At 37.6% G+C, this 14,615-nt stretch overlaps 1 protein-coding gene across 1 annotated transcript; it reads left to right on the forward strand.

Moving 5' to 3' along the window:
* The first annotated feature begins 251 nt into the window (after positions 1 to 251).
* Positions 252 to 8,792, forward strand: GYG2 (glycogenin 2). Its single transcript, XM_065743894.1, has 7 exons — positions 252 to 333; positions 1,560 to 1,722; positions 2,259 to 2,385; positions 3,306 to 3,528; positions 4,687 to 4,827; positions 6,457 to 6,567; positions 8,005 to 8,792. The coding sequence occupies exons 1-7, from the start codon at positions 316 to 318 to the stop codon at positions 8,164 to 8,166; spliced, it is 945 nt and encodes a 314-aa protein (XP_065599966.1). The 5' UTR covers positions 252 to 315; the 3' UTR covers positions 8,167 to 8,792.
* The last annotated feature ends 5,823 nt before the right edge of the window (positions 8,793 to 14,615 follow it).

Raw genomic sequence — 14,615 nt, forward strand, 5'->3', positions numbered from 1 at the left:
GTCTGTTTATAAGGACTTCGAGCTTCTGAAGTCTCATTCTAAGCAATCAGCCTAACCTTTGCTACTGTCACAATAAATGTGCTGCGTCAGTGTTTTCATGGCAGAAGTGATGAACCTCTCTAAGTTCCCTTCTTTCTCTCCACTGTTTGCTCTGGTAGGTCTGTCCTGCGCAGTGTGTTTGATGAAGTCACTGAGGTGGATGCACTTGACAGTGCTGACTCGGTCCGTTTGGCTCTGTTGCAGAGGCCAGAACTGGGTGTAACCTTCACTAAGCTTCACTGCTGGACCCTTACTCATTATAGCAAGTGTGTCTTCATGGATGCAGACACCTTGGTGAGTAGAGCAGGAGCTGTGGTGAAGTTTCTGCCTGTCTTAGACACACTCTGAGTGTGTGCTTCCTCATCTGGCAACCCAGTGGCCGAGCAAGAAACCACATTTGCTGGAAATCACAAGGCCACAGAAGATCCAGCTGGATATTTTGTCTGACAGCTTTCCTGCCTGCAGAGAAGTGGATCCTGTTTTGAGAATAGCCTCCAGACTGTCCTCAAAAAGATATCATAAACACATTCCATGCAAATTGACTTCTGACAGATGTTTAAAATAGGTCTCTGTCATATACTTCTGCTAGGAATTACTCAGGTCAGGAAGCCTGGCAAGTTATAAAAAGGAGAGGAAAACAAAACATGTTCTGATGTATGAAGATTTAAAAAAAAGCTGCAATTTTCACAAGGACAGTCATGTCAACCTTTCTCTGCAGCAGTTAAGGGTTTCATTTTGAGAGGGTGGGATGCATTTTGATTTAATGGTATTATACTAATTTTAGAAACCAAATTATTCCTCTAAGAGAACAAGGGGAAGACCTTATGATTTAAAGTTAAAGAAAGAAGGCAAGTATTTGGCTGTAGTATTTTTTGTTTGTTTGTTCTGTTCATTTTTTGTTTTGATTTAAGTCAATGAGATAATCATTTTTCTAAAAAGATGTACTCTCCTATTTTTCACAGTGTCTCCCTTTACATTCATTATGAGTGGGATACAGACTTCTAGTGGATGTACAGCCATCTTTTCACCAATTTTATAAGTGATCTGAGTCTTAATCTGATTGATTTTTCCCATTTCATTGTGAAGTTTTAAAACCAAACCAAAGCAAGACTGAGCTTAACTTATATTAGAAAACCAGATACAAGAGTCAGTTGTTCTGTTATCTGTTTAACCAGTCTGCTGCTGAATCAAATTATTTGGATTCTCAGCTTTGTTGTGGAGACTTTTTGTGATATGTCATGATATTTAAAGGGACCTTTTGAAGGATCTCTGAGACTCATGAAGTAATTTCATGGGATTTGTACTTCTGCCAGAGAAGTCTAGGAGAACCACAGTTAACGTTACTTAATTACATTCAAGAAAGTCACAAACCTTAGCATGTTTGGCACTGCTTCTGCTTTTATGTTCTGCCAACTACACACTTGGTCCGAAGAATTGAATTTGGTAGTAATGATGTAGCTACTCATGTTCCAGAAAGACATCTGCTGTAACAATTTGCCTTTTCTCCTACATTCTCTAAGGTGCTTTGCAATGTTGATGAACTGTTTGATCGAGAAGAGTTTTCAGCAGCTCCTGATTCTGGCTGGCCTGACTGCTTTAATAGTGGTGTATTTGTGTTCCGACCTTCTTTAAAAACTTACAACCTGCTGCTCCAGTTTGCTGCTGAACATGGCAGCTTTGATGGTAAGATGAAGTGCAAGAAACGAGATTCAGTTTCACTGAGCCATTTTTCTGTAGCTTCCGAGCTATCTGGCAGAACAGAGGAAGCCAGGAGTTCTCTGAGCTTTGAGTAATTGAGCTCCCACAAAAATTTATAGTGCAGATCTTTGCCTCTTACACAGTATTTAAGACTCATTGAATTATTGCAGACTTTGCTTCCCAGAAAAGTACAGTGAAGAGAGTCTGAGGCTTGCTCAGTAAGTTTTAACTTTGCTGTCTGTTTTAGGATAAAGAAATACAGCTGATCTGCTCTGAGGGAGACAGGGAGACAAAAACCCCTTCTTACTTCTTTCTTCATAAATTGCAGTAGTACTCCACTTAAATTGAAATTGCATCAAAGTGGATCAGGTATTACTTGCACCTGCTCATGTGGCCATACAGTCAAGTCCAAGTTGCAGTCCTATGAACACCCCAGTATAATGTGCATCCTTGTATGTGACATTTTGACATAAACCAATATTACCGTAATATAATTATATTAAAATTTATGTTTTCTTTAGGGGGTGATCAAGGCTTGCTGAATAGCTTCTTCAGCAACTGGGCAACAGCAGATATTGGCAAACACTTACCATTCATCTATAACTTAAGCAGTAGTGCTGTATACACCTATGTTCCTGCTTTCAACCAGTAAGTAGTGACACTTTTTTTTTGTCTGATTGTAAATCTTTGTAGCTTGCTAATAAGGAATCTTCTGCTGTAAAAGAAAGAGAGTGAATAATAATGGCATATCCTCTTGATTTACATTTCAGTAGTAAGAAATGTTATATTGTTTAAAAATTATGCATTAAAAGCAACATGAAAATTTATTGCATCTGGACAGATAGAAAGTCCCGAAGTTGTCTACTATGTCTCATATGCTGCTTCAGAGAAACTTCTCTCAAATTTGAAAGTATCTAGATTGCTTTAACATCAGATTCTAACATCTTTACTTGGAAAGTTTTTCCCTTTACTTTGTTCTTCACTCAGTTCTATGGGAAATAGTTGGGGTTTTTCATTCTATTCATTTATTTAGAAAACCCTTTATTATGTTCTTCCTTGAAACATGATTTGTGCTAGTAATTCTATTACATCAGTTTGTTTGGTTAGAGAAACTTTTCTGGCAACAAGCAAGTCGTTTTTGAGATTTAATGTGCCATGAATTACTCTCACAATTGCACAAAGCACTTAGTGGGAGGTAAACTTAGGATGATATACTTGTTAGTCATTTTCAAAATGGGATCAGTACCAACCAATTCTGTTGCTTTGGTGTTTGAAGTGGTTTTCATTCAATTGTGAGCACAGCTTGCAAGAGTGGAAACAGGACAGAATGAGCCTTTCAGTTTTCTTTATGAACTTCTCTACCAGAACAAGTAGCTGGAAGTAATAGCAGTGTCAGCCTTTTCTTTTACTGCATACTACGTGATATACTTTGTTTTAGATTAAGGTAATGTACTCACATTAAATGTATTTTTGTTGCAAAGTACTTTCACCTCACCAGTGAGAATAAGCATGTTCCTTTAGCTAAAAAATAATGTTTAATATATGGATTCATATGTTTAATCCTACAGTTTTGGTAGAGATACCAAAGTTGTTCACTTCTTGGGAGCAACAAAGCCCTGGAACTACAAATACAACCTTCAAACAAAGAGAGTTATGCAAGATGGCACCACTTCTGGATCTTTCCACCAGCTGTCATTTCTTGCCCTCTGGTGGAACATATACAGTGCCAGTATACTGCCTTTGTTAGAAAAATTTCAAAAGATGGAAGAATCAGAATCTGAGGAATGGAAGGTAACTATGGAGGAGTTAGTAGAAATATAATGAAATCACAGCAAACATTCTGAAAATCATGCTTGCCAGAGGAACTAATTATATGGGAGAACATACCTGTCAGTTGCTAATTGATGTCTCTAAAAGCCATCTCTGCTGAACTGCCAGTTTAAGAAAGACGTGCAGTACTTGTGGCTCACAGAGATTTCCTTCACTCCCCTTCTTAACTCATGAGGAATTTACATAGAAATATATGTATATACATTCTGCAAATTAAGCACAAAATACAGCGCAAGTTAGGCAGGAAAGGTGATCATCTGACCATGAAACAGACCTGACTTTTTGAAACTAACCTGGTTTAGACCTCAAACTGGATTTGAACTAGAGTTTACCTTTTCAGACCTACATTATCATTTACTGAATGAGCATCATAGCAAATTGGATTTGAAAAGTCAGTGTTTAATTGCATTTAGAATATTATATGAGTTAGTTGTATGTCATCAAGCATTTAGTGTACTCTTCACACCTTTTTTCATCAAAGGAAGCACAATAATGGATGGTTTTCATGGATAGAATAAAAAGCTGTTGATGCTTTTCTCAAATAAACAAACGCTTTATTGGAAACCTGCATTATTAACTGGTGAGTAGAAGCAGGTTGCAGTTCTTCATCTTGTATCAGATGGGACAGTTTACATCACTTTTATGCATACATGAATATTTTATTAAAGTCTGTTAAATATTAAATTACTAGTATGACTAAACAAATTGCACAGTCCCATAAAATTAAATGGACAATTACCATCAGAGCTCTGGAAAGGAATTTGGTTTATGAATCTGATGACAAATTGGAAGGCAGAGGAAGGGGTGGGTGGGTTTTGACCTTATATTGAATGACCTCCATTATTATTATTATTTGTTTTTTAATTGGGCAGTGAAGAAATATTTCAGCTACGGTATCAAGAAGATGGAAATATCTGTTAGATTTACTTCCTGATGATGGCAGTGTAATCTTCAGTTCATAAATCTAAATTGAAATATACTCTGAATCTGTGACCGTAATTTTTTAAAATGCATTAACTTGTATGCAGAAAACCACACAAGGAAATGAATCTGTTCTAAATAAGACATTGATTTCCTGTAAAATTTATTTCATCAATGGGATGTTCTTGTTTTTGCTAGCATACTTTCAATGGAGTTGAAATTACACTGAAGAAGGTTGATCCTTCTGTGGCCAATTCTCTGCAAATGCCTGTACTTCCAGAGCAGGCACATGAAGCACATCCCATGGCATGTTCACCTGAGGATCTCAGTTTCGAAGCTGTAAGTATGCTGTATATTCCTTTATGCAGAAACAAAGTAAAATATATACTGAAATAAGATTTTTTTTTGTATTAGAATTTTCTTACTATCATCAGAAATAGTCAGAAGAATATTTATTTTCTTTAGGCTTTAGTCATGTGTGCTTGTCATATCCAGAGGCTGAAAGAGTTTGCATCAAATTTTAACAGGAAGTTGCATATTGAAAATAGTTTGGTACTTAATAAAATGTAATAAAAAGAAATTCCATTAACTAGTTAGTGTTTTGAATATTCATAGTCCCGTAAATGAATATATCTAAAGCTAGAATTCCAGCTCCCCCCATTTTTATTTTTATTTTTATTTTTATTTTTGTTCCCCAAAAGTATTGGCTCTGAAAACTGTTCCCCAAATTCTTCTGCTTTGGGCAGCAAGGGACATCTCTAATGAGCACTGCGGTGGCTCTTGTTCCTTTGTCAGACTTCATGTATTTGGGTATTTCCACTGTAATGATACTCATTATTTTGTAAAGGAATTTAATTGGAGATGAAAGAACAATGTTTCTGAGGTGTAATTTGTTGTGTTTTTATGATGAGCCATGATATAGCAAGGTACAGTTGAGAGAAAATAAAATTAATGGCATAATGTCATCTGCTATTTTAATTTGTGGGCTATACTCTAGAAAGATGACTATCTTATTATATTCAGCATTTCTGCACTTCAGACTGTAGTTACTCCATAAAACTGTACGCTCTGCTCCTTTCTCTTCTAGCCTGAGTGAAAAGAGGCTGAAGGAAAACTGCAAACATTCCAGCCTTACAGTTTAAAATTATTAGCAAATGATATAATGATATCTTGTGTACCTGATGTATCTGACTATTGGAAATACTCAGGCCAAATAAGAAAACGTTTTTAAGGTGCTGCTTGGGGTAAAAAATAATATTGTTCATTTAAAGAGCCATCATGCACATTTACACCTACTGCACTGTAATTGAAAAAATAAAGTAGGATTGGTTTATCAGAAGGTTGTGTTAATTTGAAGTGAATGGACAGATTATATTCTTAGGAACATCATCACTTGACTGTTGCTTAGCTTCAGTAGTCCTGTGGGGCTGTTTTCCTTCTGACTAAAGAGACTTCAGTATGGGAGCTGTCTACTCATTTGTTTTGACATCTAGCAAAGGCAAATATGTGGGGCAATGTCTTTTGGGCAGCCCATTTTAATTTTGTTATAGAGTACAATGTACTGTTCTTACTCTATATTTAGAAAAGCTCAAGTTATAGAGCATTCTAGAATCTTAAAATTAGATTTTTTTCCTATTTAAATTTGGCCTTGTGAATGGTAGGTATCTACTGTGAGCAAGTTTTCCAAGCAGTTCCTGTAATCCTTGAAGAATGCCAGGCACTCTTGAAACTATTTTAAGGATGAGATGAGCTGCCCTCTGGAGATACTTATCCTAGACTGATTATAGTAGGAGCTTAGATTCAGTGCCATTTTGATAGCTAAAGCAAGGTGAGATGAATTTTGTCCTTGGTCATTTTATTCCTTTTACTCCTGCCTGCTGTTTTCCCAAATCCCAAGACTGAGTTAATTTTGTCATTATAAGGAAACTGTGGGGTGGAAGTTGTAATAACTCAGTGGTTGTATTCTAGCAACCTGTGTGTGAAGCTGAACAACATGGTTCTGCCGTTGATCTCTCTGAGCCTGACGGTCCTTCCAAACAACTTGCTTTTCATCCTGCACTTCAGGAAACCTCCAAACTGGTACATGTTGCTTTCTGCATTGTATTTCTATTGGTAATTGCATGCATGTTGCTGCTGCCAGCATTGTTCTGAGTAGCTGATGGGATGTGCAAAGAAATTCTTCAATCTTCATGCTACATCATTAATTTATTAACCATTTCTGATACTGGTTATCAGATACCATTCTGTTCTGCTCATTTTACTTCTAGGTTTTAAATGTATATAAATGCATGCTATTAATTTTAGCTCTGCAATAATATAACAGCACAGTTTAACAAGCAAATTGCTTTGTTTGTTTTATGGTGTGTTTATTTTTGCAGTTATGTATATACATGCCTTAAGAACTAACAGCATTTATAAATACATATACACACACACACCTGCATCTATACAGTGTAAGCATGCCCTTCAGAGCGTTTATTCATCTTTAAAGTCATGTACAGGCTGGATCCCAAGGAAGGATATGTAAGAAGGAAGTGATTGCTTAAGCTTGTAGCATCATGTTATGTGAGCAAAATATCTTACTTGGTCTGTGTGTACAAACCTTATGCAAGGCCTCGACCCCAAACCAGTGCAGACTGTGCTTATAATTGATATTGCACGGTGTTTAGGCAGTTTAAGCCTAATATCTCACCAGTTCCAGCTTAAGTTCTGTATAGCATGGCTATATTGAATTCACAAGGGCTTTTGCTAGAAGGCTGTTCCAGATGGTCTTAAATTTGTTTGTAACATGAGTTGTTTGCCTTTGAGTCTCTTGGAGTAGTAATGAAAAGCAGATTTTAAGTAGTTGTCTTGATTAGCCTTTATTCTGCTTCTCTCTCATTATGGGTTATAATTTAGGGGATGGCCTAGTTTTATTAGCATTGGTCAGTTCTGGATATAGTTTTCCTTTTTATTTGGTTGAAATAATGACTAATGATATACTGTCCATTTGTGCATCTATCTTTGTGCACTTGATCCTGAACCATGGTACAGAATTTTGGAGTGTCATTCAAAATATATTAGTTACCAAATAATGCCAGTCATTTGAATTAGTTAATTTACTTGAGATAATGTGACTTGTGATAAATAGCACTGCCCTCACTGGAGTTCAAGTAACATACCTGATAAAAAAATACAGGAACTTATGCTCCATTGTAAGTCTGCTGAAGACAGTTCTCATTGTACTGTTGCTGAGTGTGCCAAGCTTTGACTTAAGACAGGTAAAATAAATACTTGGTATGCTCAAAGGTGCTAAAATGTTTAATTAGAGGCAAAGGAAATGAGGAAAATGAGATCAAACAAGTGCAAATGTTTGAATACTGATCGTTTTGGTATGGGTTTGTTTTGTTTGTTTGCTTGCTTCTTTTAACTGGCACTTCTTAAAGCAGAAATTCTGACTTCTAAGGTTTAACTTCACAGCACTGAAATGAGAACAATCGAGTGACTGTTTTCCTACTGTTCTTCATCTTCCCACAGAATGAGGTTGCATCTTCTATTTCAGAGCTCTCTATTCACCTCAAACCAGAAGAACCAAATCCAGAAGATGAACGAAGAAAATGGGAGGAAGGGCGTATGGACTATATGGGAAAAGATGCTTTTGAACATATCAAAAAGAAGTTGGACACATTTTTACTCTAAGATGTAGTGAACTCTAATGACTATCATGATGTTTCTCTCATAAATACAACCCTGAATATATGAATAACTACATAGTTTGATACCAAAGCTGATGGAAGACTAACAGAGATAGACTCTTGTTTTGGTTTGGTTTTTTAATGTCTATGTGTGCCTCAACTTTGTTCTCTCACAGTGCCTTCTGAGGTATATTGAATGATACTTTCTGAGTATGTAACTCCATATTTATCACTTTTCCCCACTGTTCTGTGTAAATACTGCATAGGAACAATTGTAAGTGAAGTAAGTTGAAAGCTGAGGTACTCTTACGAGAGGCTGCAAAAACTGTTTTAATTAAAACCTATTTCTTGAAACCAAGTTAATGATCCCAAAGGCAGCCATGGTGTAGACTTCAGTGTGAGAGAAAAAGCAAGAAGATGAAATCCTGGCCTCATATAAGTCTGTGACAAAACCTTTTCATTTAAGTACAATTAGATGTAGAGTTAATCAGGACTTTGAGTTCACTACTGGACATTCTTCTTGTTTTATATGGACACTGCTCAAGTAGCAGTGTGATGAAAAGATGTCATGATAGTCAAGACAGGCTGAAAATGTATGTCAACTTTTTATATTGTTGCTATAGCATACTGTTTGTGCATGTGTTTTTTTAAATTTATATTAGCTTTTATTTCTGTATTCAGAGTTACAGAGTTAGAGGAAGAAATGCTGACTGACACGATGGTATAAACTTCCTGGTGCTTTATATTAATTTGTTTACAGTACTCAGCTGCAGTTGACAGTTGTTCTTCTCATTTAGCATGGTTGCTCCAATTTGAGTGCAACCGAAAGCACAATTAGTACTTGTTTTAGTAAACAGGCCTGATAAAGATCTTTTAAGCAATAGCTGCGTGTGGGAACTAATAAACTGGAATGTAGTTTGAGATAAATCTATTGATGAGATTCCATTATATTAAGTGTACTTCGGGGGATTGCTTTATGCATTTTGAGTATATTTAAATATGAGTGATCTTGGCAAGTTCGTTTAAACAAGAAAAAAGAAACTTTGAAAGAAAGAAGCTTGGTAGGCATGCTAAGATAGTAACAGATTTGATGCAGTTATGCGTGATGCTGGTGAGTCTTAGAATGAGAATTCTGCAGTGCCGATGCAGGATTGGAAACGTAATCCAGGCTTGATTTGTCACTAATTTTGGAACAGATAAATCTAATGAAATAACTTGGGAATTCTGTTTAACAACCAGTGGTGTAATGTTAAGAATCAGAAGGATTGCTGTAGATGCTGATGAAGAAAAAGGTGGGGTAGGAGAGAAGGAATTCTTTTCTTTCTCCATCAAAAAAGGTTGACAAGAAGAGGAATAACTTGCACAAATTAGGAAAGCAACAAAAGATTCATAAGGTTCCTTGAAGGTGGAAGAGTGATCCTTGAAGTTTTTAGAGTTACTTCCTACTGTTTACGATAGTGGCGTTGCTTTTATTTCAGCTTGGTCAAATTCTTTATTTCTCATGTATTCTGAATACTCCTAAGGTGGGAATTGTGGCTCTCTCTTTGGTTGGTCTCTTGAAGCTGAGCTTCTAGTTGAAGGTAGGTGTTTAAGGTCTCTGAAGTTGAACAGAGAGATGTCCAGAAGACGATTCATCTCAGTTTCTCCATTAATCATAAAAGGAGCCATGAAAAACTGCTCTCCCTTGGCAGGTAACCTTTATACAGGAATATAGAGGTAGGCACTTTCCACATCTTGTTTTCTATGTCCCAGTGCAGCACTACGTGGAGACTATAATGGCTGCAGCGTAGTGGCATTTGATATGCTAATTATCTCTATTTCTTACTGAAGTACTTTGTGCACTTCTGAGAGTCTTCCATTTTATCAGAATTATTGTTAATACAGTTCAGTTTCTGAAAACTGTATACAACAGTAGGCAACCACGTGAACTCAAGTTTCATGTGGCAGTAATTCTGCAGTAACTTCTAGATCTTACTGGGTACATTAGTATAGATTATGGGAAAATTTACTGGTGTGAAATCTGTAATAGAGAAGTTTTAAAATAGACACGTGACTGTAGTAAAAGGAGCTGTTATGGAACACATTTGAAAGTGTTGAGATGTAGAACAGTATTGTGTGTGGATTATGCAATGTTTTGCAAAGAAATGTGTCACACTAACGTCATGGAAATAAAGTAGAAATGGAAAGGATATATGAAGTCGTGCTCATCGAGTGATGCATGGCTACAGATTATGTTGTGCCAGGGAGTACCGTTTGTGGCTGATTGGTTACTTTATTTTATTTAATTGTTTGTCAGACATTTGCACCACCAGCTGAGCAGACTTAGGAGGTGCGCATCACAGTTCTACAGACATATGTAGTAGAAGAATCAAGAATATTGATTCTTCTATTATCTTAAACTAGTTGAGTTACTGTGTTTCCCAGAACAATACAACTGTGCTTAAAAACCTTGCCTAAGTTTTTGTGTGTCATCTTCATCCAAGAAATGTTGAAATATATACAAATAATGTTGTATCTTAGTGGTTTCTTGCACAGTAATGCCACCAGAAAGTGAGAAGGGTGAAACTTTTTTATCAAGAGTTTACATGTACTGTACTTTGGACAGCTTCCATTTGATCTTTGTGGACATCATTCTACAATTGTGAGGCCACAAGTAGATTTGGAGAGCATTATCGGCAGCACATTGCAAACTCTGTCGATCATGGTACATGGGATCCACTCTGTGGATCAAAACATGACTTGGAAATCAAGTTTAAACTAAGCCTCACCCAGCATTTCTTCCACATCAGCGTGGAAGCCTCAGGTACTTCTAGAGTAAAGAAATTGAAGAAAAACAAACTTTTAGTTGGCACCACTGGTCCCTGAAGAAGAATTTGAGTAAGCAGCTGTAAGGGTTTTTAAAGGCCAAACTCTGACCCATTGTAGTGTGGGAGACTTAAAGTGGACAGGCTGAGTTAAAATAAAAACATGCTTATTCTCTCTTCTCTGTCCTGGGCTTAATAATTTACGGCGAGACTTAAAAGATAGTTTCATTTGCAAAATTATTGGATGCTCTTCATACAATAAACAGGAGATAGTGTGGGTGTGTCACAAGGAAAATTCTTGAAAATGTTAGACAAGTGGGTAATGCACTTTCCAAGCCTACTGGAAAAGGAGGTGGTTGTTCTTGTAGTGTCCCTACTTAGTGCACGGTGTCTTGAGGACATTTCCACTTGGTTGTTCTTTTGGGAAAGAAGAGTTTTCTTTGTCTCTTTGGCTCAGTCAGCTCATAGGAATTATGTCTTGCAAGGCTGATATTTGGGACAAAAAGAGAATAAAAAAGACTCTTCTCTGCAGTGATTTTCCTGTCTATGCATATGAGACTGGCCTAGTAGCAGATGGCTTTATATATCTGTATGCTTCTGAAAAATCTCTGCTTGTTCAACAGAAACAAGTCTGCTTATTTATTCCTTGATAAATTCTGTTGTTTTGCTAAGCTAAACTGTTCTGATTCATATGGTTTTGAAAATAACATGAGATGGGGCCTGTTCTCTTAATTTATACAACTAAATAATATTATTATGTGAGAGAATTTAGCTCAGTGTACAAGAAAATGTTTTATGTATTTGTTAGCTTATTTTCCCCACAGCTTTAATCATTGTGAGTTCTATCTTGGTGACTTGATGATTTTTAAATCAGCCCTGTAAATGAGATAAGAATTGACTGCTTGGCATTTTAATCAGCCTGCAGAAATAAGTTTATTAGGTACCGACAGTTAGAAGAGGCAGCACCTAAGCAGTATCTTACCTCCTGGTATAAACTTTCCACTTGTAATAGCTACACCAAAGGTAATCAAAATAATTATAATTGCAGTAATATATAATACTATGAACACAGGGAAAAAAGCAGAGTTGCAGGCCTTATCATTACCTTTGCTCTGTATGTTATTAGGACCCTTTAAACCCTCAGAAAACAGAGGGAATAAAAGTAATTCCAAGAGAGCCAGATTTCAATTTTTGTGGTTGTTTGTGTTTAGTTTTTAATTATTTTCACACCCAGGAATGGCAGAATGTTAACTGCCTTGGTGAAGTGTTTGTTCCCTTTTATGGGGCTATACAGGCTTCTGAGCCATGATACATGTAGATGGTTCTTAAATGCATAATATCAGAAACAGGTGATTATTTATTTTAGGCTTAAAGACCTATGTTTTTTTCGAAGCTTACTCATACTATTAAATGTTTGGAACAAAAGTGATTGCTTGTGATGGGTGGGTGTCTATATTTCATTCTGAAACTTCCTTGAACTGTTTGTGTTTCAATAGCTTTCAGCTTTTAGGCGCATGGCAGAACAGATTGTTCAGCCTGTTCATTCAGCCGAGGTCATTCAGGATGACGAGCACAGGTTTTCTGATTTTACTTCTTCCTTTCCCTCACTTTTGTAAATGAGTCCCCACCCCCCGCCACCCTCCCCCCCACCCCCCCCACCCCTTGGTTGCACCGGAGAGCAGATCAGCATGTTTGAGGTATTTGAACTCGGTGAAGTGAGTTATTGTAGAAGCATACTGTCTCACTGTTGTGAGACTCAACAATTACTTTGTTGAGTCAGACTAGTGCAGAGATTCCAAATGGCATTTAATAATGATCAAACTGTTTAGATGGATGTCAGCTTCATTCAGTAGGAATGTCAAACGTTTGTTCAGTTCAGCCACAGCTCTTTCAATGAGAACACTTACTTTGTTATAATGTTGCTCCCCTCTGCTTGGAGTCTATAGTTAACCATAAGTGTTCTCCTGAGGTTAACATAGTCTTAGTGATTTGCCACTTGTCTCATCACTGCCTATTAGGTGAGTTTATGTAGCCTTTCTTCCCTTCTACAGAGGGAGAAACCATGACAAATCAAGGGAGACACCATAATGAGTATTAATGTTCAGAAGGTCATTATAGATGGTTTTTAAAGAAAACCTAGGTAACCTGGTGTTTTTCAGTGTTACTCAGAGATGCAAATGTGATTTGTAACACTCTGTGGCTAGGATCTGCAGGAAACAGAATGATTTACCTGTTTCTAATTCTGATAATAATTTAGCACGCCTCCATTGTGAAGCAGAGAGCAGGCTTGAGTGATAGACATCCTATAATCCAATCCAAATGCCCTCTTGTTTGTGTTGTAGCCTGCCTTTATCCCGGGGACAGAAATGTTCACCCTGTGCTCAGAGATGTGCCCAGGTTTTTTGTGGATACATGGGGCTTCACAGTGTGTCCGCAGCACTTTTTCCCCACACTTACATGCTGTATTACTAATTGAACACCTTCCTTCCTCTGGTAGCCTCATTAGCACTGGACCAGCCTGAAACCGGGCACATTCCTGTGTATAATCAGATAGGCAGGGTTAGAAAGGTGCTGGGATGAGCTGAGCACAAGCTTATGTTGAACTGGCAATGTAGATGTTATTGACAGGCTGGCTGGAGTCTGGAAAACAGCTTCTGGTTTTGCTCCTCACTGAGCAGCAAGATTTCCCCTCCATCTCTGAATTGGCCAAAATGGCTTTAAAATACCTGGTCTTTTGTGCTATTTCCTTTCCTTGTGAATCCAGTGAAGTGCAGCCACTCTGGTTTCAACCCCTGCCAGCCACAGAAAAGTGTCAAATCTTTTGACAAGTACTCAGCAAAGCTGATGTAGATCTAAATGTTATCAAGCTGTAAGAACAAATGTATTTTTAGATACTTCTCTCAAAGCTGCCACTGATCTGTCCTAGCAGGTCATTGTCAGATCAGCCTTTTGATTTTTGCAGGAATACATCCACATAATTTCCTTGGTGTCCTTTTAGAGGAAAGATACCAACAGGAAACAACACAAAGAAATGCTCATCTGGAGACTGTGTTTGGTACCGTGTCACGGCCACAACCTGTGCTGTTAGAACAAAATAACATCGGGACTGATCAGGCAGGTGACATGCATGTAGGGGATATAAGTCAGGAGCCTGCTTGAAAGCACTGCAGGGAGCATGTCACGCCAGGCACGCACACACTCTTCTGTCCTGAGGCTGGTGAAAGGGCTGGGACCTGCTGTGACAGCTCGAGACCTGTGAGAGCTGCACTACACAGTACAGGATTACCAGCCCGTCAGTGCTGTGCTGCTTTGGCTGCCTTATCTCCTTTTTGTACAAGTTAAAAAAAAAATAAAAAATGACACGAGTGACCTTAGTACTGAACAGAGCAGTGCTGGCGTGGTTCTGCAGTGCTGCTAGATTTAAGGAAACGTTATCTGAAGCTTCTGCTGGGCTGTTCTTACCTTACTGTGCCGCCTTTAAAATCTTGCTGACATTTAGCTATGCAGTAGGAACGAACATTCAGTGTTCAGGAAGGCTTAGAGGTTTGAATCTGAGTCTCTGCCACACAATTTATTTCTTTTTTGATCCACAAAATGCAGCAACCTCTGCCTAAAAATTGGATTTGACACAAAGCCCCTGCAAGAACCC

This window comes from Cyrtonyx montezumae, unplaced genomic scaffold (assembly GCF_038088225.1).
Source record: "Cyrtonyx montezumae isolate F1298 unplaced genomic scaffold, pur_monq_1.0 scaffold_3, whole genome shotgun sequence".
NCBI classification, from domain to species: Eukaryota; Metazoa; Chordata; class Aves; order Galliformes; family Odontophoridae; genus Cyrtonyx; species Cyrtonyx montezumae.

Bases quoted from the DNA above. Each gene is read 5' to 3' on its own strand.
- GYG2 (XM_065743894.1), top strand. The intron at 3,529-4,686 runs GTAACTATGGAG...TGTTTTTGCTAG, and splicing joins CAGAATCTGAGGAATGGAAG to CATACTTTCAATGGAGTTGA. The intron at 4,828-6,456 runs GTAAGTATGCTG...GTTGTATTCTAG, and splicing joins AGGATCTCAGTTTCGAAGCT to CAACCTGTGTGTGAAGCTGA.